At 46.8% G+C, this 22,638-nt stretch overlaps 1 protein-coding gene across 4 annotated transcripts in view; it reads left to right on the plus strand.

Annotated features, from left to right (window-relative positions):
• MIA2 (MIA SH3 domain ER export factor 2) overlaps positions 1-22,638 on the plus strand; it is a 298,404-nt gene that overhangs the window by 209,009 nt on the left and 66,757 nt on the right. For 2 of the 4 annotated variants that reach the window (XM_063947624.1, XM_063947627.1), the window contains exon 25: positions 7,500-7,529. The exons of the other annotated variants lie outside the window; for them this stretch is intronic. In XM_063947624.1, the coding sequence (XP_063803694.1) occupies positions 7,500-7,529 (30 nt within the window). The remainder of the gene's footprint in view (positions 1-7,499; positions 7,530-22,638) is intronic. 4 annotated transcript variants of the gene reach the window in all.

Here is a 22,638-nt window from a genome sequence, read left to right on the forward strand (position 1 = left end):
GAATGGATGGCTTTGTTTATGGAATTACGTGATAATGTCAGCACATTACAAAAATCAGTTGACGACATGAGACGGCCGGAAAACCAGTTAGTACCTGCCCAGGCGTCTCAGACACCGTCAGGGGCTGTAAAACGCCCTTTACCTCAGTCGGTCGACACAGACCCAGACACGGACACTGAATCTAGTGTCGACGGTGAAGAAACAAACGTATTTTCCAGTAGGGCCACACGTTATATGATCACGGCAATGAAGGAGGCTTTGCATATCTCTGATACTACAAGTACCACAAAAAGGGGTATTATGTGGGGGGTGAAAAAACTACCTGTAGTTTTTCCTGAATCAGAGGAATTGAATGATGTATGTGATGAAGCGTGGGTTAACCCAGATAGAAAAGTGCTAATTTCAAAAAAAGTTATTGGCAGCATACCCTTTCCCGCCAGAGGTTAGGGCGCGCTGGGAAACACCCCCTAAGGTGGATAAGGCGCTCACACGCTTATCAAAACAAGTGGCGTTACCGTCTCCTGATACGGCCGCCCTCAAGGATCCAGCTGATAGGAGGCTGGAAACTACCCTAAAAAGTATATACACACATACTGGTGTTATACTGCGACCAGCCATCGCCTCAGCCTGGATGTGCAGTGCTGGGGTGGTCTGGTCGGATTCCCTGACTGAAAATATTGATACCCTGGATAGGGACAGTATTTTACAGACTTTAGAGCAATTAAAGGATGCTTTTCTTTATATGCGAGATGCTCAGAGGGATATTTGCACTCTGGCATCGAGAGTAAGTGCGATGTCCATATCTGCCAGAAGAAGTTTATGGACACGACAGTGGTCAGGTGATGCGGATTCCAAACGGCATATGGAAGTATTGCCGTATAAAGGGGAGGAATTATTTGGCGTCGGTCTATCGGATTTGGTGGCCACGGCAACTGCCGGGAAATCCACCTTTTTACCTCAGACCCCCTCCCAACAGAAAAAGACACCGTCTTTTCAGCCGCAGTCCTTTCGGTCCTATAAGAAGCGGGCAAAAGGACAGTCATATCTGCCCCGAGGCAGAGGAAAGGGTAAGAGAGGGCAGCAAGCAGCTCTTTCCCAGGAACAGAAGCCCTCCGCGGGTTCTGCAAAGCCCTCAGCATGACGCTGGGGCTTTACAAGCGGACTCAGGAACGGTGGGGGGTCGACTCAAGAATTTCAGCGCGCAGTGGGCTTGCTCACAGGTGGACCCCTGGATCCTGCAGGTAGTATCTCAGGGTTACAGGTTGGAATTCGAGAAGTCTCCCCCTCGCCGGTTCCTAAAGTCTGCTTTGCCAACGTCTCCCTCAGACAGGGCGACGGTATTGGAAGCCATTCACAAGCTGTTTTCTCAGCAGGTGATAGTCAAGGTACCCCTCCTACAACAGGAAAAGGGGTATTACTCCACGCTATTTGTGGTACCGAAGCCGGACGGCTCGGTAAGACCTATTCTAAATCTGAAATCTTTGAACCTGTACATACAAAAATTCAAGTTCAAGATGGAATCACTCAGAGCAGTGATAGCGAATCTGGAAGAAGGGGACTTTATGGTGTCCCTGGACATAAAAGATGCTTACCTGCATGTCCCAATTTGCCCTTCACATCAAGGGTACCTCAGGTTCGTGGTGCAAAACTGTCATTATCAGTTTCAGACGCTGCCGTTTGGATTGTCCACGGCACCTCGGGTCTTTACCAAGGTAATGGCCGAAATGATGATTCTTCTGCGAAGAAGAGGCGTATTAATTATCCCTTACTTGGACGATCTCCTGATAAGGGCAAGGTCCAGAGAACAGCTGGAGGACGGAGTAGCACTAACCCAAGTAGTGCTGCAACAACACGGGTGGATCCTGAATTTTCCAAAATCTCAGTTGACCCCAACAACACGTCTGCTGTTCCTGGGAATGATTCTGGACACGGTTCAGAAAAAGGTGTTTCTTCCGGAGGAGAAAGCCAAGGAGTTATCCGAACTTGTCAGGAACCTCCTAAAACCAGGGACAGTGTCTGTGCATCAATGCATAAGAGTCCTGGGAAAGATGGTGGCTTCTTACGAAGCAATCCCATTCGGCAGATTCCACGCACGAACTTTTCAGTGGGATCTGCTGGACAAATGGTCCGGATCGCATCTGCAGATGCATCAGCGGATAACCTTATCGCCACGGACAAGGGTGTCTCTTCTGTGGTGGTTGCAGAGTGCTCATCTGTTAGAAGGCCGCAGATTCGGCATACAGGACTGGGTCCTGGTGACCACGGATGCCAGTCTGAGAGGCTGGGGAGCGGTCACACAGGGAAGAAACTTCCAGGGAGTATGGTCAAGCCTGGAGATGTCTCTTCACATAAATATACTGGAGCTAAGAGCGATTTACAATGCTCTAAGCCTGACAAAACCCCTGCTTCAGGGTCAGCCGGTGTTGATCCAGTCAGACAACATCAAGGCAGTCGCCCACGTAAACAGACAGGGCGGCACAAGAAGCAGGAGAGCAATGGCAGAAGCTGCAAGGATTCTTCGCTGGGCGGAAGATCATGTGATAGCACTGTCAGCAGTGTTCATTCCGGGAGTGGACAACTGGGAAGCAGACTTCCTCAGCAGACACGATCTACACCCGGGAGAGTGGGGACTTCATCCAGAAGTCTTCCACATGATTGTGAACCGTTGGGAAAAACCAAAGGTGGATATGATGGCGTCTCGCCTCAACAAAAAACTGGACAGGTATTGCGCCAGGTCAAGAGACCCTCAGGCAATAGCTGTGGACGCTCTGGTAACACCGTGGGTGTTCCAGTCAGTGTATGTGTTTCCTCCTCTGCCTCTCATACCCAAAGTACTGAGAATTATACGGCAAAGGGGAGTAAGAACGATACTCGTGGCTCCGGATTGGCCAAGAAGAACTTGGTACCCGGAACTTCAGGAGATGCTCACTGAAAATCCGTGGCCTCTACCTCTAAGACGGGACCTGATTCAGCAGGGACCGTGTCTATTCCAAGACTTACCGCGGCTGCGTTTGACGGCGTGGCGGTTGAACGCCGAATTCTAAGGGAAAAAGGCATTCCAGAAGAGGTCATTCCTACACTGGTTAAAGCCAGGAAGGAGGTGACTGCACAACATTATCACCGCATTTGGAGAAAATATGTTGCGTGGTGTGAGGCCAGGAAGGCCCCCACGGAGGAATTTCAATTGGGTCAATTCCTACATTTCCTGCAAACAGGATTGTCTATGGGCCTCAAGTTGGGGTCCATTAAGGTTCAAATTTCGGCCCTGTCGATTTTCTTCCAGAAAGAATTGGCTTCAGTTCCTGAAGTCCAGACTTTTGTAAAAGGAGTACTACATATACAGCCCCCGGTTGTGCCCCCAGTGGCTCCGTGGGACCTTAATGTAGTTTTGGATTTTCTCAAATCCCATTGGTTTGAGCCACTCAAATCGGCGGATTTGAAATATCTTACATGGAAAGTAACCATGCTACTGGCCCTGGCTTTAGCCAGGAGAGTGTCAGAATTGGCGGCTTTATCGTATAAAAGCCCATATCTGATTTTCCATTCGGACAGGGCAGAACTGCGGACGCGTCCTCATTTTCTGCCTAAGGTGGTGTCAGCGTTTCACCTGAACCAGCCTATTGTGGTGCCTGCGGCTACTAGCGATTTGGAGGATTCCAAGTTGCTGGACGTTGTCAGGGCATTGAAAATATATATTTCAAGGACGGCTGGAGTCAGAAAATCTGACTCGCTGTTTATACTATATGCACCCAACAAGCTGGGTGCTCCTGATTCTAAGCAGACGATTGCTCGTTGGATTTGTAGCACAATTCAACTTGCACATTCTGTGGCAGGCCTGCCACAGCCTAAATCTGTCAAGGCCCATTCCACAAGGAAGGTGGGCTCATCCTGGGCGGCTGCCTGAGGGGTCTCGGCATTACAACTCTGCCGAGCAGCTACGTGGTCGGGGGAGAACACGTTTGTAAAATTCTACAAATTTGATACCCTGGCTAAAGAGGACCTGGAGTTCTCTCATTCGGTGCTGCAGAGTCATCCGCACTCTCCCGCCCGTTTGGGAGCTTTGGTATAATCCCCATGGTCCTGACGGAGTCCCCAGCATCCACTAGGACGTTAGAGAAAATAAGATTTTACTTACCGATAATTCTATTTCTCGTAGTCCGTAGTGGATGCTGGGCGCCCATCCCAAGTGCGGATTGTCTGCAATACTTGTACATAGTTATTGTTACAAAAAAATCGGGTTGTTCTTGTTGTGAGCCGTCTGTTCAGAGGCTCCTACGTTGTCATACTGTTAACTGGGTTCAGATCACAAGTTGTACGGTGTGATTGGTGTGGCTGGTATGAGTCTTACCCGGGATTCAAAATCCTTCCTTATTGTGTACGCTCGTCCGGGCACAGTATCCTAACTGAGGCTTGGAGGAGGGTCATAGGGGGAGGAGCCAGTGCACACCACCTGATCCTAAAGCTTTATTTTTGTGCCCTGTCTCCTGCGGAGCCGCTAATCCCCATGGTCCTGACGGAGTCCCCAGCATCCACTACGGACTACGAGAAATAGATTTATCGGTAAGTAAAATCTTATTTTTTGAGTGATCTTTTTAAGCAGCGTGTTATATGTACCTTAGAAAGAGTAGCTCCAACAACTCTCCGCCGGGTCGCGACAACGCTTACCCATGAGTACAGTGCTGTTTTGGCGGGTGTCTGTGTCGGAGATACTAGCAGTTCCATCAGACGTTACCAGGCTGTGGCCGGAGCACGGGGAGAAGGTAAGGCATCGGTTCCGCTTAGAAGGGGAATACGGACACAGCCGCACTGTTTTGGGAGGAGACCACCAAACAGTCGCTGACTCGACTGCCACCTCGGGTGCACAAGCGCTAGGCCTTAGGGATCAGAGGCCCCAGGAATAGTATGAGGCCACGATCCCTAGGGTTGATGTCAGCAGTGGGGACTCAGACGCTCTCCTGGTTGCCCCTCCCCAAGTTCATGATCAGTTTCCTCCGAGTCTCCCGCCATGAACTGTTTCACACTTCCGTCTCAGACACTGTACACGTAGGGGACCCAGTCGCAGCATAGGCGGCTGTGTGACTGGTGCGTCCTTGTTCACTGAACGCCTGTGTTCACTATAGGTTCATGGAGCGGCAGTGTACACTAGTAGCGTCTGGATCCACTCGGCGTTCGCTAATGTATTGATCGGTCCTGAAAGCGAGGCGAGTCTCCCTGTATCCCACTCTACTGAGTACGGGCTATACAGCACTAAAGTCTCTATCTACCTTTGGAGTACGAATAGTTAGATAAGTGCCTGATGCATATGAGTCCGTATACATTTACTGTTGTTTCTTTCGCATTTGCGTCTGAATACGTTAGATCTGTTTAAACATGATGCAGTAATATGTTCTCCTACATACTTAAGATGTAGTTGATGATGTGTCCATATTGCTTAATATACTAATGTATAACATGTGACTGACTGCTAGTGTGATTGCTGACTTTACTATATTTTTGTTTCGTTCACAATTTCTTCCTAAGGTGGTGTCTGCATTTTACATCAACCAACCAATTGTGTTTCCGGTTGTTACCGACACCTCTGTTACTTCAAAGTCTTTGGATGTTGTGAGGGCTTTGAAGGTGTATATGAAGAGAACAGCTCGTAACAGGACATCGGACTCGCTGGTTGTTCTTTACGATCCCAATAAGAATGGGTGTCCTGCTTCAAAGCAGTCAGTTGCACGCTGGATCAGGCTCACTATCCAGCATGCTTATTCCACGGCAGGATTCGCTATTCCAAAATCTGTACAGGCCCACTCGACTAGGTCAGTGGGTTCTTCTTGGGCGGCTGCCCACGGTGTCTCGGCCTTACAGGTCTGCCGAGCAGCTACTTGGTCAGGTTTGAACACGTTTGCAACGTTCTATAAAGTTGATACTTTGGCATCTGAGGACCTTCAGTTTGGTCCATCAGTTCTGTGGGACCCACAGCACTTTCCAACCCGGTGTGGGAGCTTTGGTACTTCCCTATGGTACTAAATGGATCCCCAGTATCCTCTAGGACGTAAGAGAAAATAGGATTTTAATTACCTACCGGTAAATCCTTTTCTCGTAGTCCGTAGAGGATACTGGGCGCCCGCCCGGTGCTTCGTTCGTCCTGCACTGTTACTTGGTTAAGTATTGTTGTTTGGTTAGCATGGCTTTCCTCTTGTTTGTGTGCTGGTTCGTAATCTCATAACTATCCTTTTATATCCTTCTCTCAAAGTATGTCCGTCTCCTCGGCCACAGTTTCCTAGACAGTCCTGTAGGAGGGGCATAGAGGGAGGAGCCAGCCCACACTATCAAATTCTTAAAGTGCCCATGGCTCCTAGTGGACCCGTCTATGCCCCATGGTACTAAATGGATCCCCAGTATCCTCTGCGGACTACGAGAAAAGGATTTACTGGTAGGTAATTTAAAATCCTATTTATAATCATCAGTAAAAGTCCTTTCTATATGTAGGGCACATACAAGCAATATAGGGATGGTTGCTCTCTCACAAGCAGGGCCATCCCTATCTGTTTCTTATGTCCCTGTTGTATGTAGAGTTTTTCCCACTGCCTGGCTCTGCAGAGCTCTGTAAATCAATGACCCGTAATATTTTATGAGCGATTTTGGAGAGGAAAGAAAAATACAAGTTACCATGTTGCTTTAAGAATAATGGTTTTGGCTGGTTTCCTGGAAAAATAATGTTCTAGTTCATCCAACACTGTAATGGGTCCAGTAGCCAGACTTGGCAGCACACAAGGACACTGACTTGGTTCATAGCCAGCACAGCAGCTGCAGGAAGCCACAGACAGTGGGCTGTGAGACTGCAGCGAACATGAAGCAGGGATATTGAGGTCACACGTAGCTCTGTATAATACTGTCTTCATTATCCAACTTGTTATGCATTTGCTGTGTGACATCGTTATCTTCGCAGTTCTGATATAGTAACCTATGTACAATGTCACATGATTCCCATTGCCCCCTAACACTCCACATGAATCTGATAATTTTGTAAAGTCATCCCTTAGTTTTGCCTTCTACCCGCAGACTGCTTGAGCTCATTGATCTATCCTTAAAAGTTCGCTACGTTACTTATCTGGCTTTGATCTGTGTATTTTATCAAAGCCTTCATATCATCCAGTGTCCTTTTTACTAATCATCAATGTATAATTTTTGTGTTGAGTGGCCATAACTGCCGCTGTAGCTGGCAGAAGGCGAATTTAAAAACTATATATACAAAGTAAAACTACACATTTGCACTGTAATTCTATGATCTGAGAAATCATTCTATGGGGGAGATTCAAATGTTTGAAAAGTCGGTTGGGAGTCTGTTTTTTCCTGTCTATTAGAAAGGGAAAAACAGACTCCTAACTGACTTTTCAAACATTTGTATCTCCCCCTATATGTGGTCAGGCACAGATGTGTTATAGTGTATGAAGGCACCTGTGAATTATCTTCTGTTTTATTTTATTTTTTTCCCTTCCTTCTCCTGGTAGCTTATGCAGATGTTTTTATTAACCACCAAGGTATATATGTATGTTTATACTGATTCCTTGCATGCAGTGACAGTATCTTGTATCCTCTTGGTGCATCTGGATCCCATGTTTATTGCTGGTGACAATCTCTCAATGCAGTGATCTAAGAGCGCCAGAGGATCCTTCACATTATTATTATTGTTGTTGTTGTTATTATTGTTATTGTTGTTATTATTATTATTATTATTATTATTACCAGTTATTTATATAGCTCGCATATATTCCGCAGAGCTTTATAGAGAGAATTTTTCTGTCAGCCACTAGGGGACACTGGCACAACTTCAAGACCGTGGGGTGATGATGGTGGCTTACAGGGAGTCTGAAACAGGTTCCTCAACCTCTATCCCCCTCAGTTTTGAATTTGTGCAAGGGAGCCGGTCACTGCGGACTGAGCTCCAGCTCAGTCTATTTATCTATTTTCATTTACTTTTTTTATTTTACTCCTTTTATCATGGGGCTTAGTTCCCTCAGCCTCAGGAATCCTTCGCTACTTATATGAGAGAAGTGGGGTCCGGGTTACACAGCAGTGTCAAGCTTAACATAGAGGCACTGTTCCTCCCGAGACAGCCGCATCCTGAAAAGCGTCCCGAATGGGTGCGTGACCCTGCACTGGAGACCAGCGCTTAAGCGAGAAGCACTGTTCTTCTAGAAAAGCAGCCACATTCTCCTGAGGCTCCGAATGGGTGAGTGTTGTCACCCCTGTAAGGCACCCGCGTTCAGCACGCAGGGCGCAGCAGGTAGTCCGAAAGCCCCCCGCCGCCGCAGATTTGCTTTTCTGTAAGCTCCCTATACTATGGAACTGTCCTCCCCACTAGCAAGCAGAGGAGGCGTTGGGTCCGCTCAGCTTAAGTTAGCAGCGGCATGGTCTCCTCTTACAGCCGCGCTGCTGCACGCAGCAAGCACTCGCATGGGAGCGCCATCTCCGTGTCCTGGACAAAGCGGCCAGTCCCCCTCCATCCCGCCTGGCAGTATTTAATAGTGTGCTGCTCCACATCCCATACAGCGGGTCCCGGCACAAACTTGAAAGCCAGCACAAACAATACAGGCTGGTGGCTGAGGGGGCTTAGAATAGGGGAGTACTACAAATATACCTCCCTCTATCCTTCTGATGTTCCTCCCTCCCCCTCTCTCTGTTTGTACTATTGAGAGTGCTGGTGGGATTTGTATGTCTTTTCTCTGTCCGTCACAATGGCAGGCAAGAGACCAGCGCATAAGGCGTCACAAAAATTGCCTGTGTAGCTCACACGGATGAGTCATTCATGCGTGAAGTATGCGCTTCGGATGATGTCTCAATCCTCCCGTCCCATCCCATGATGCCAATGCAACCCCCCCCCCCCCCCCCCCCCCTCCTCCGGGTGACAGCACTCACAGGAACCTTCTCACTGCAGAACCATATTGGGTAGCGAGGCTAACCTAGTCAGTTTAGGGTCTTGCAAAACGTCTGCATACCTTCATTAGCAGCCGCTGTCCGTTTCTAATGCTAATAAAACCAATTCTTCAGTCAGATGAATCAGGAGAGGAACTTCTCTCTCAGGATGAAGATGAAGACATTCGTCAGTTGGGCGAACTCACTGACGCGGAGGATGAGGTTCCGCCAAAAATCTTTTCTGGGGGTTGAACCTCTTATTTCTCCGGCAGGGTCCATAGGTTCTCCACAGGATAACAGTGGGATTTGATGGAGCGTCAGCGGATTGGCACCAATCGATCAAAAGCTTTCTGGCTTCCCAGGATGCAACGGGCCCGCCCATATATCCCCGCCCCCTGGCTCAGGAAAATCATTTTTTTGTTTGGTGCGGCAGGAGCCGGACCATGGTCAGAGGGCTGCTGTTTTTTTAGCAGCCCCAAGCTTTCTTATTTTATTTTTATAGTCTTACTATGTTTTGAGTGATCTTTCTAAACAGCGTCTTATATGCATATTGGAAAGAGTCGCTCAAACAACTCTCCGCCGGGTCGCGACAAAGCTTACCCGCGAGTACAGTGCTGTTTCGGCGGGCATCTGTTTCTGATATACTAGCAGGTCCATCAGACGTTACCAGGCTGTGGCCGGAGCATGGGGAGAAGGCAAGGCATCAGTTCTGCGTAGCATGCATGGAATGCGGACACAGCCGCACTGTTTTGGGAGGAGACTACCGAACAGTAGCTGACGCGCCGCCACCACTGGTGCTCCAGCGCTAGGCCTTAGGGATCATAGGCATCCGGAATAGCGTGAGGCCACGATCTCTAGGGTTGATGTTGGCAGTGGGAAGTCAGACGCTTTCCTGGTCACCCCTCCCTCCCGGTTCATGACCTGTTTCCGCGCTTCCGTCTCGGACGCTACTGGCTACACTAGGAGTCCCAGTCGCAGCATAGGCGGCTGTGTGACCGGGGCTTCTGTGTTCACTGAGCACTACCACGAGGAGACTCTGTCGCTGCATGGGCGGCTGCGTGACCGGTGCGTCTGTGTTCACTGAGCGCTACCACGAGGAGACCCGGTCGCAGCATATGCGACTGTGTGACCGGTGCGTCTGTGTTCACTGAGCGCTACCACGAGGAGACCCGGTCGCAGCATATGCGACTGTGTGACCGGTGCGTCTGTGTTCGCTGAGCACTACTACAAGAATCCGGTCACAGCATAGGCAGCTGTGTGACCAGAGCGTCTGTATTCACTAAGCACTACCACGAGGGGATCCATTTGCAGCATAGGCGGCTGTGTGACCGGAGCGTCTGTGATCACTGGGTCAGGAAGCGGCAGTGTACACTACTAGCGTCTGGATCCACTCAGCGTTCGTTAACGTTTGATCGATCTTGGAAGTGGAGTGAGTCTCCCTGTATCCCACTCTACTGAGTACGGGTAATACAGCACTAAGTCTCTATCTACCTTTTGAGTACGAATAGTTAGATAAAGTGTTTATTGCATATGAGTCTGTATACTATTACTGTTTCTTTCGCATTGCGTCTTAATACGTTAGATCTGTTTTAAACATGATTCAGTAAATGTGTTTTCCTACATAAATAATATGTTGTTTGTAGTTTATGATATACTCGTATTGCTTATTATACTAATGTATAACATGTAACTGTCTGCTAGTATTTAGGCTGACTTTACTATATGTCTATTAAGTCTGTCTTGCAGATCCTCAGTGCTGTGGCATGGAGGGTCAGATGAATATCATTTAAAGATTACAGTCACAAGATTGTGTACTATACTGTGGAAGTGCTGATTATTTATCATGTATAAGAGCGACAAAGGTGAGGACATTCATAATATATTTGTTTTACAAAGCTGTATTGTCCTCTCATGATCTGGTTCAGGAGGGTTCATGTGCATAGTGTTTTAGCTTCAGCAGAAATACAAGGCAGATTCAGGTACAAATGTATTCACCTTGGGCTATCTTTGCACACATTTTATCCAATAAGCTGAATGGATAATTTCTTCAGAATCCTGTACCAAGTATAGCCTTTACATGCAGATCCACCTATGGTGTATCACTCCCAGTAGCAGCTTCTCAGAGCAATGGTAAGTAAAATCTTCACGTTCACAGACTACACATTGTTGAATTCATCGGAAGATGAAAGTCTAATTTATTCTACTTCATTATACAAAGAAGAGGTAGGTCTCAGCTGGAATATAGCGGAGTTAAATAAATCATTGAGGGAGCCTGGTTAAAAACCTAGGCACCTGTATTTAAACATCCTAAAAACCTGAGTGTCCAGAGTCAGATCAGCTGACAGAAATCAGGGAAGATGGGGCTATGCCCAGTAAAAGGTTAGAATCCTAAGAAATTGAATTCTAATTACCTTCTTCCAGTTGGGGATGTTTAAAAGGAGGTGGCTCCTAAAGTAGTTATGCAAGTGATCTACTTTATCTTTGCTTTCCCTGTCTAGGGCAGTCATAGGGCCAAGCCTGGTCTTTGGCTTAAATGGCAAGGACAGTGGTCGCCTGGGCTAATGCAATTGAAGGACAATCGTTTCAATAACGGCAAAATTCTCATATAGTGCAATGATCCTGGAGAAGCACCAATAAATTTGGGCATTATTTCCTCCAGGGCATTAGCCCAAATCATATCTGCTCTCAAAGCAGTTTAGCTGGAATATGGAAGCCGATTCAGAATTTAGGAAAGGTTCTGAATCGTTGTCCTTTCTGGAAAGATTTTCTTTGGTAAAGAGTTAACAGATATTCTGGAGTCAGGAGCAGACTCCAAAAAGGTCAACTTTCTTCCACATACAGTTTTAAACTTAAAATTCTGCATTTCGGCCCCTTGTTTTGGTTTCTAGTAAGACTAATAAGGCATGGGGCTGCCAAAAGTCCGGTTGGGTTCTACAGCTACACCACACTGGATAGGCCCAATCTAATCTGAGTTTGGAAGATAAGCAGTGTTGAGCCTGGTTGATACTCTGATGCGAGACCATCTGGACAGGTGCTGTAGAAAAATAAGCCATCAGTAGTATGGTATGGGCCTCTGCCTGGGGACCCCAGGCTGGGAGGGAGGGGCGATTTCTTCAGGCATACAGTTCTGACACCGTACTAGGTATGATTTTGCCTTCACAGCCGTCTCGGGTAGAGACGAAGGACAAGGCTTGCAAGAAGCAGTTCAGAAATGGCTTCAGCAGGAATAGTCATTCCAATTCCTCTTGCAAATGAGGACCAAGTTTTTACCTCAACCTGGCAAATTTGGAAGCCAAATGGGTCATTTCGGTCTATGCTCAATCTTAAAATGATGAACAAATGCATTGGAACCTCTGTTGCACTTGCAATCGTTATGTTCCTTATGCTTGGCATAGAGCCAGGGGATTAAGGCTACCCCTGGATCTACAGGATGCTTACCTACAGGTGCTATATCACTGTCCATCAGTGTTATTTAAGGGTTTGCTATCTTCCAACAGCATTTTTAGTTTCAGGCCTTACCTTTTGGGTTAGCCTGAGTATTTAACAAGAATATGAAGGTAAGCATATCTTATCTCCGCTAGCAGGGGTTAAGAAATTTCTCATACCTAGACAATCTTTAATCCTGACACGCAGGGATTACTTTTACGTCATCTGCAACAGACAATAACCTGTATACAGAGACACAAGTGAATCAATAATGGACCTGAAGGTTCTCCAGTTGCGTCACATCGGATGATTCACTTGGGGGCTGTACTGGATAAGGTCTGCAAGAAGTAATTTTTACCTTGCAACAAAATATCCAGGGTGCAGTCTAGGATTCAAGTTTTTGTTACACAGTCAAACTGATCCATTCACGCAACAAGGCGGGTGATGGGTTTGATGGTATCTACATCAACAGAGTGAAGTATGCACAATTCCACTCGATGTCTCTGTCTCTGCAGCATCTGAATTTTACCATATAGAATCTACAGTCACACCACACTGAATGTGGCCAATCTCATTGGATCGTGGAAGATGGGCAGTGTTGTCCGGGTTGGTACTTGGAGGAACCACCTGGTGAGTACAAGGTGCTCTAGGTAATTATGGAATGCATCACATAATGAAAACGGAATGGTACTCACGCTAAAAGTAAGAAGGTCGTCAGCCTGGCATCCCAGCTGGACAAAGGGAAATCCTTTTGATATCAGATTGGGAAAATTCTGACACTAAGTAACAGTGTCAGGAAGGTTGTGTTCTCAAAGAAGTAGCTTGTATGCCTTTAAAGGTTGGAACCTTGAGTCACATATAGGACACCGGTGTAGGCACAGGAGAGTCTTCGAGGAAAACCAGTCCAGTGCCGTGCGGACTATGCGCGTACATCAACATCACGAAGGAACTCGCAGCTGAAAAGCGATGATAAAGATAAAGCACATCCTAAGATGGGCAGAACTTCATCATTCAACGAAGTCTGCTATTTTCATTCCGGGAATCCTAAATGGGGAAGCAGACTTTTCTCAAGTTGACACACTATTCAGGGAAATGAATGGGCTATACATCCGGAGGGTTCTGGATTTCGGTGAACTAAACGTGTTTGCCAGAGATATATCTCATGGAGTTTTGTCGGAACAACAAAGTGCTCACATAGGGGTCAAGAACAATGGATCCCAGAGTGATCTTTGTGGATGTTTTATTGGTGAGATGAGACCACCTTCTGGTTTTTATGTTTCTCCAATCACCCTAATACCCACGGTGGTGAGAAAACTAAACCGGAAAACCAGCAGATAATGGCAATGGATACTCCCATTTCTGCTCTCCCAAGGTCCAGAACTACTGACGCAGGGTCCTGGTTATCACAGACATCTGGATCTACTGTCTTTGATGGCATGGCCTTGATACATTTTATCCTGAAGGTAACAGGATATTTTCAACAGGTGATTTAAACAGAGTTCAGAACAAGGAACCCTTCCTTAGCTCTCCTTTATCACCAAATATGGCAAGCCTATGTTCAGGCTTGCAGTGAGGTTGGATCTTAGATCTTTCAGAGTTCTGGGGTCTTAGCATATTTTTGGGCACGAATGGATAAGGCTTTGAAGGTGGCTTCCTTGGAAAAGCAAGGGTCGGCATTGACTGTAGGGTTCCAAAACTAATAACCAACTTACAGGATGTGCATACTTTTTTCCAGGTTATGCGGCACATTCAGCCTCTGGTTGTTCCTCCTACAGTGTAGTGGGACTTGTGTTAGTCCTTAAAGCCCTTCAAGTTGCCCAATTTGAACCATTTGTTAAAATGGATCATAAATGTGTTTTCCACTGACTAAGGGGTCAGCTAGAGGAATATCAGATTTAGGGGCATGGTCATGTTCCCCATTTCTGATCTTTTTATCCACATAAACAAAGTCTCAGAACTAGGTCTGGGTATCTTTCCGAGGTGATGACTAAGTTCCACCATAACAAAGAATTTGTTGTCCTGGTTTTTCAGGTTCCGGGCCTCGCTGCGGGAGATGCATCATTAGACGTGGTCCGTCCATAAAGGATCTACGTGGATTATACCAGTGCCATCAGGAAAGAGATTCTCTCTTCATTCTCTATGGATTTCACAAGAGGATGGCAGGCTGGTAAGCAGATGCTGGCAAGATAGCTTCAGAGGATGATTTCAGATGCATATTCTCTAAGCTGATCTCCTTATTCTGGCTAAATGTCTCTGTTCATTCTACCCGTAAGGTAGGTCCTTTTTTGGGCAGCACAATATGGTACCTAAACAGAACAGGTTTGTAAGGCAGCCATATGGTGTTCCGTTTACACATTCAATAGACATTATGCCTTGGATACCTTTGCCTCTCACAATGCTGAACCTCTGGCAAAGGATTCTCCTATGCACCAGGAGCGTCCCTACCACTAAACTGCTTTGGGAAATCCCATTGTTATCCTGTGGATAACCTGTGGACCGTGCCTGAGAAATATACATTATGGTTAGAACTTACCGTTGATAACGGTATTTCTCCTAAGTCCACAGGTTCCACAGGGATCCCACCCTGACGCACCTGATTTGAGGATCCTTTTATTCACTAACCTCTTCCTTCTTGTACGTAAGGGTGTGTATGTGTGTGCTTTTCGCCTGATTAGGGCTCTACATGATGCTCCTGCCTTCTGCTTTGGAATATAACTGATTTTCCTGAGCCAGGGGGCGGCGATATATGGGCGGGCCCGTTGCATCCTGGAAAGCCAGAAAGCTTTTGATCGATTGGTGCCAATCTGCTGACGCTCCATCATATCCCATTGTTATCCTGTGGAACCTGTGGACTTAGGAGCAATACCGTTATCAACGGTAAGTTCTTACCATAACGTATATTTTAGCAATAAGAAGAGTTTTAATTATTTCTGAAACTACGACACTGGATTCGCCAGATACTGCCTTATTTGGTATAAACAGCGGTCGCTTATCCCTTTTCAAGAAACGCACCCCCCCACCCACCCCCCAAAAAAAAACAACAAAAAAAAAAAAACAGCTGGATGATGAGCTGTCGTAGGCCTGCATAAACTGTTTCAGATGACTAAAAGATTCCGAAGTATATATCCATTTCCTTTGTCTATGACGGATTAATGGGAAAAGTCACCTCGGGTGTACTCCTCTCTCTCCCCCTCCCTCTCTGTGGGCTACTAGATGAACAAAGCAGTGGCACATTGGGCCACTAAGTTAATTGAGGACTTAAGAGGAGGTAGTTATCCTCGCGGAACACATTAAGGAATCAGTTACATACTTAGGGGAAGTGGCTAGTAATATCGGACAAGTGAAATCCACTATTGCAGCCAGAAGAGGCCTTTGACTAAGGTCATGGCAAGTAGACAAGGAGTATAAGAGAGTGGTGGAGATATTTCCGTTTACGGGTGACATGCTTTTTGAAAAAGAACTAAACACCTTAATTTTACAGGCTATGGGTGGTATATCTACCTTTTTTACCGACCCTTCCACCACCACCTAAATGCTCTTATGCTGGAACTTCCTTTTGTTCCATTCAAACCTTTTAGAGGGCGCAGAAGAACTAAACCCTTGGACTGTAGAGGTCACAGCAAGCAACCAGTCATTGCTCTTCGGCAAGATCCAAAGCCTACTGAAAAGTCTGAGGCATGACAGTCTCCCCACCCACCTGGGCCCAAGTTTGGTGGGAGCGCGGCTTCGAAATTTTCAAGATGCCTGGTTCAAATTATCCGTCAATGCGTGTATTCTCCATATCACCTCCTAAGGCAGAGCTGGCCAAACCAGTCCTCGAGATCTACCAACAGTTCACATTTTCCAGCCCACCTAGCTAGTGCACAGGTGTAGTCATTAATAATTAATGTGCTGCATTCATTCCTAACTGACAATTCTACAGGTCTCCAGGAGGCCTGGAAAACATGAACTGTTGGTAGATCTCGAGGACCGGTTTGGCCAGCCCTGTCCTAGGGTACAAGTTAGATTGTGATGTTTTGACGCCAAGGAAATATTTTACGAGTCTTACAATTCTTCTGGTAAAACGTTTAGCCCTTCAGGGTTTGCAATACAAACCTCAGTGGACTCAACAGTGTTAATTCCTGTACCACCGCTTCAATGAAAGAAGGGTTACTATTCCAATCTTTTCAGAGTTCCAAAGTCAGATGGTACTGTAAGACCAATCCTGAACCTCAAACCTCCTTCTCAAAGCTCCAGTCAAATTCATTCTCCAGGTGCATACTCTATTAACATACGATGTGTTGGTAGAGCACGGATGGAAACTCAATTTTCCGAAAGCCAACCTTCAGCCGTCACAGCGTATCCAATTTCTCGGTGGTCCTGGACAGCAACGTGCAGAGAGTCTTCCTGCCACAAGACAAAGCTCTGAGTATACAGAGACTGGTCCAGGCTGTTCTCAAGCCACAGCTGGTATCAGTCCATTTATGCTTTCATTCACTGGGGAAAATAGTAGCGACCTTCAAATCTCTGGAGTTTGGCTGTTTCACTTGCGTCCTTCCAGCTGGATCTCTTACAACAATAGTTGAGGTTGCATCTACACCTCAACAGTTGGTTCATCTAAAACCAGAGATGCGAGTAACACTACTTTGGTGGCTCCACCTACACAATCTCACTGTGGGCAGGCGGTTTGGTGTGTGGGACTGGACGCTACTCACAACGAATGCTAGCCTCAGGAGATGGGGCGCGGTTGTGTTGGACACCTGTCTTCAGGGCCACTGGCCTCTACCAGAATCGCTGTTGCCAATGAATGTGTTGGAACAGAGAATGATCTACAGTGTGCTGGTACAAGCCGCCCATTATTCGATCCAAGGCGGTAAATTTAAAGCGGACAACGCGACTGCTGTAGCGTGCGTAAACAAACAAGGCGGAACTTGCAGTCGCCAGGCAATGCGAGAGGTGTCACGTATTCTCCAATGGGCAGAACACAACGCAGTAATTCTCTCGGCGGTGTTCATTCCAGGAGTGGACAATTGGGAAGCAGACTTCCTCAGACATCAGGATCTACATCTGGGAGAATGGGCACTTCAACACCCGGAGGTATTCAACTATCTGATACAACGCTGGGTGTGTCCAGATGTGGATCTCATGGCATCCCGTCACAACTTCCAAGATGCATCTTCAGAACCCAGGATCCTTAAGCGGAAGCTGTGGACGCTCTGGCCGTATGACCTAGTTTGTGTTTCCTCCGTTCCCGCTATTGTCTCGAATTCTCAAGAGAATCAAATGGGAGTTAATCACGGTGATCCTGGTGGCACCAGATTGTCCTCGGAGGGCTTGGTATTCAGACCTGCATTTTCTTCTGGCGAACGATCCTTGGCTTCTTCCTCTGCATCCGGATCTTCTCCGACAAGGGCCCTTCGTGCAGATTTACCATGGCTACGTTTAACGGGATGGCTGTTGAGGCAGACATCCTGAAAAGAAAGGGAATTCCGGAATGTGTGATCCTCCAAATGTTGGGGGCACAGAAACTGGTGACTGCAGCCCATTACCATTGCATCTGGCGATCCTATATAGCTTGGTGTGATCAAATAGGATTTTTATCGGATTCTTTTAGTCTCTCATGGTTCTTACTGTTTCTTCAAACAGAATTGGATTGTGGACTTCGTCCAGGATCCCTGAAAGCTCAGGTGTCTGTATTATTGATTTATTTATTTTTCTGTCCTCCGCCCCCCCGGAAACGCCTAGCGCTCCCGGCGGATGTGCGACCCTTTCTACAAGGGGTTCTATGGGTACAACCTCCGTTTGTTCCACCTACAGTTCCTTGGGATTTATGTCTGGTGCTGGTATTTCTACAGTCAACCTGTTTTGAACTTTTGGAAGAAGCTGACCTTAGATACTTTACTTGGAAGACTTCTTTCCTACTAGTCATAACTTCAGCCCGGAGGGTTTCTGAATTAAGTGCCTTGTTTTGCAAACCTCCCTCTTTGATTTTTCATCCTGATCGGGTGGAGTCGGGAACACGTGCTTATTTCCTTCCCAAGGTCATGTCTGCTTTTCACATCAAATAGCCTATTGTGGTTTCATCTTTGCAGGACGATTCTGGGACACCTTCTTCTCTGGATGTAGCGAGAACCTTAAAGATTTATGAAGTGCGGGCTGCGCCTTTCAGGAAGTCTGATGTTTTATTCGTGCTTTATGATGTCCCTTGTCGTGGGTGGTCTGTTACTAAGCAGACTCTAGCACACTGAATTAAGTTACCTATTCATCAGGCCTGTCTCCACCAGTCTAGGCGACCGCCAGTATCCATTGCTTGCCCACTCTACACGTTCAGTTGGGTCTTCGTGGGCTAGTGACTGTAGTACTGGTCGCACAGGTTGAATAACTTCTATGAAAATGACCCCTTATTTATTTTGTCCCAAACACATCTGTGTTATTCATGACAGTTTAGGGGGTGCTACCACGGGCAAAATAAATCTGCACAAAAAAAGGGAAGAAAGAGGGTTCGGAATGCCCTAAAGTGGTGCACAGTAGGGGGGCTACCACGTCTCAACTGTGTTGAGCAGCCACTTGGTCCAGTAGTCATACATTTGCTAAATTCTACAAGTAGCTTCATCTTCTAGGTTTGGCCGTTAAGTTCCTCCGCGATCTCCCTCCCAGGGGGGAAACTTTGGGATGTCCCCACAGTCTTGAAGTTGTGCCAGTGTTCCCTAGTGGCTGACAGGAAAAGGAGGATTTTGGTACTTACCGATTAAATCCCTTTTTTCGGAAGCCATAGGGGACACTGGCCGCCCTCCCGTCGCTGTTCTCTTGCCTTCCTTGTTGTTCTGTTGTGTTTTAATTGTTATATACTCTCTTCCCTCGTATAGTTTCTGTTCTCTTGTTCCCGTCTCCTCTCGGCTAATTCGTAACTGAGGGATGATGGGGGATAGAGGGGGAGGAGCCTGTTTCACTTCTTAGATTATTTAAAGTGCCAGCTCCCTTGAAGCCACCATCATCACCCCACTGTCTTGAAGTTGTGCCAGTGTCCCCTATGGCTTTCGAAAAAGGTATTAATCGGTAAGTACCAAAATCCTCCTTTCCCATTCAGGGGTCTATTTACTAAGCCTTGGAGAGAGAGAAAGTGGATGAAGATAAAGTAAGAGACCACTCTGCTTCTAACTTCCATGTTACAGGCTGTGTTTGAAAAATGACAGGAGCTGGTTTGGGTGGGACTTTCTCTGTCCACTGTATCTCTCTCCAAGACTTGGTAAATAGACCCTTCAGTCCCTGCCCCAGTGAAGCTTACAATCTATAATTTTTCTTTACATTTGTGCTTTGATGCGCAAAAATATAATCCACCACAACCAACGTGTACTCCAATAGAAGGGCTTTATTGATGTGTAAGTAATCTATTTTCAGAGTCATTGCATATGCACATTTGTACGTTATTATTGTTGATGTGTAAGCATAATTGGATGTGTTAAACTCATTAAGCAGCATATTGGCAACATTTCCGCTTTCAATCCTATTTTTATTATATATTGAATAAAAGTTGCATATTAGTGAAATTTGGAAGTCGAGTGCCCCCAGACAGTAGTAGTAGTAACCTATATTCCCTATCACATAGACACACAAACACACACCGTAAGATTCATTTTATTTTTGAAGCCAATTAACCTACCCGTATATCTTTGGATTCTGAAATTAATCCCACACAAACCCAAGGAGAATATACAAACTACACACTGATAGGGCCCTGTTTGGGATAGACCCCCATGTACTCAGTGTTATGAATTAGCAATGCTAACCACTGCGCCGCTGTCTTGCCACTCACATGTGTAGAAGTGACAGCCAGTAGCTGGTTGGATGGCTGCAGTACTCATGAAGTCAGTGACAGGTTGCTAGCTCTAACACCTCATCCTTCTTATCATCTTTACTTTTCCCACCACATGCACACCCCGGACCCCAGCTATTCTCAGCAGCAGTACAGCTTCACATAGGAGGAGAGGAATAAATAGAAAACTGGGTATCGTGCCGTGGGGAGTACCAATCAGCTCCTGTCCTTTTTACAGGCTGTGTTTGAAAAATGTCAGGAGCTGATTGGTTATCTCTCTCCAAGCTTTGATACATTTTCCCCTCAGCAACTGGAACTGCTCAGACTCCTATACTGGCCGGACTGGCACCATGGTGGGAGTGACAGAAGTGCCAATGAGCCACAGCCCTTCTTGTGTCACTTCATCTCATTGCCTGGCCAGCCGGTATGGGGCTGACAAACCTGCTGCTGTCTCTGATACTAGATTCTGTATGGTGTTAAGAAAGGTTTTGTCCAATGGAATTTAATGTATTTGTCCAGAATACTAAAGCAAATGCAGGATTTGGTGCAGCCATAGTGGAAACGCTCTCCCCAAAGTTGGAGCTTGTGCTGAACAAATGGAAAGTTCTGCTTTGGATGAAAGATTATGTATAGTATGGTAAAGAAGAAAAGCAACACTACAGTTGTATTTGGCCATTGGGGTTCCTGTTCCATAGCAATAAGCATCCGTGGCCATTTTTATACTAGTCATAAATGCTATGATTTTATCCGCCAGTTAAGGTCATTTCAGGATTGATCAGCAAATTGCAGTGTACATGGACCCCCATCCTGCTATATCTATTGGTCGTTGTGTATGTGGTCCTCATTGTCTGCACCAAGGGCCTGATTCACGAGTCGCAAAAACTACGAAGAGGATGTGTGCGACATTTTTAGCGATCACGCTGTAATTGCGGTGCGACCGCAATTTCAGTGGGAGGGGTGGCTTGCCCTGCGATTGGTGGCCCCCAGCATGCGATCCAAAGGATTGCAGAATTTGCAATCCTTCCTGAATCAGGTCCTGAGAACGCAGTCTGTTCTTTGGGCCACGCACTGATCCACAGACCAACCTAGTGGATGATCAAACCAAATCTGGACATACTCACTCCTTGTGATGCATGTAAATGTGCTGGGAAATACGTTCCCTATGCAAAATAAACTAGGTAGCCAGTGGCACTACAGCTGGCGTAATGGTTAGCATTACTGCCTCACAGCACTGAGGTCATGAATTCTATTCCCACCATGGCCCTAACTGTGCGGAGTTTGTATATTCTCCCCGAACTTGCGTGGGTTTCCTCCGGGTACTCCGGTTTCCTCCCACAATCCAAAAATATACTGGTAGGTTAATTGGCTTCCAACAAAATTGACACTAGTGTGATTGTGTCTGTGTGTACATGTGATAGGGATTATAGATTGTAAACTCCACTGGGGCAGGGACTGATGTGAATGGACAATTGCAGTATTCTCTGTAAAGCGCTGCGGAATATGTGTGCGCTATATAAATAACTGGTAATAATAAATAACAACATCTTGTACTGTAGGTCCCAACATGCCCTGCAGATCAGTAATATTCCACTATTGATCAGAGTGCACAAAAGGCATGCTTGTCTACGACACTGATGTCCCCTCATGTTACTGTCATCTAGACCTGTGTGTCCAGCTATTTTTTTTGTTTTTCTCTAACGTCCTAGTGGATGCTGGGAACTCCGTAAGGACCATGGGGAATAGCGGGCTCCGAAGGAGGCTGGGCACTCTAGAAAGATCTTAGACTACCTGGTGTGCACTGGCTCCTCCCACTATGACCCTCCTCCAAGCCTCAGTTAGATTTCGTGCCCGGCCGAGGTTGGATGCACACTAGGGGCTCTCCTGAGCTCTTAGAAAGTTATAGTCTTAGAATTTGTTCTTTTCAGTGAGACCTGCTGGCAACAGGCTCACTGCAGCGAGGGACTAAGGGGAGAAGAAGCGAACTCGCCTGCTTGCAGCCGGATTGGGCTTCTTAGGCTACTGGACACCATTAGCTCCAGAGGGATCGACCGCAGGCCCAGCCTTGATGTTCGGTCCCGGAGCCGCGCCGCCGTCCCCCTTACAGAGCCAGAAGCAAGAATATGGTCCGGAAAATCGGCGGCATGAAGACTCAGTCTTCACCAAGGTAGCGCACAGCACTGCAGCTGTGCGCCATTGCTCCTCATACACACTTCACACTCCGGTCACTGAGGGTGCAGAGCGCTGGGGGGGGGCGCTCTGAGGCAGCAATAAAAACACCTTGGCTGGCAAAAATACCTCAATATATAGCCCCAGGGGCTATATATGAGGTAAATACCCCTGCCAGAAGTCCATAAAAAACGGGAGAATAGGCCGCGAAAAAGGGGCGGAGCCTATCTCCTCAGCACACTGGCGCCATTTTCCCTCACAGCTCCGTTGGAGGGAAGCTCCCTGGCTCTCCCCTGCAGTCTACAAGGGTTAAAAAAAGAGAGAGGGGGCACTAAATTTAGGCGCAGTAT

Source organism: Pseudophryne corroboree, chromosome 12 (genome assembly GCF_028390025.1).
Source record: "Pseudophryne corroboree isolate aPseCor3 chromosome 12, aPseCor3.hap2, whole genome shotgun sequence".
Lineage (NCBI taxonomy): Eukaryota > Metazoa > Chordata > Amphibia > Anura > Myobatrachidae > Pseudophryne > Pseudophryne corroboree.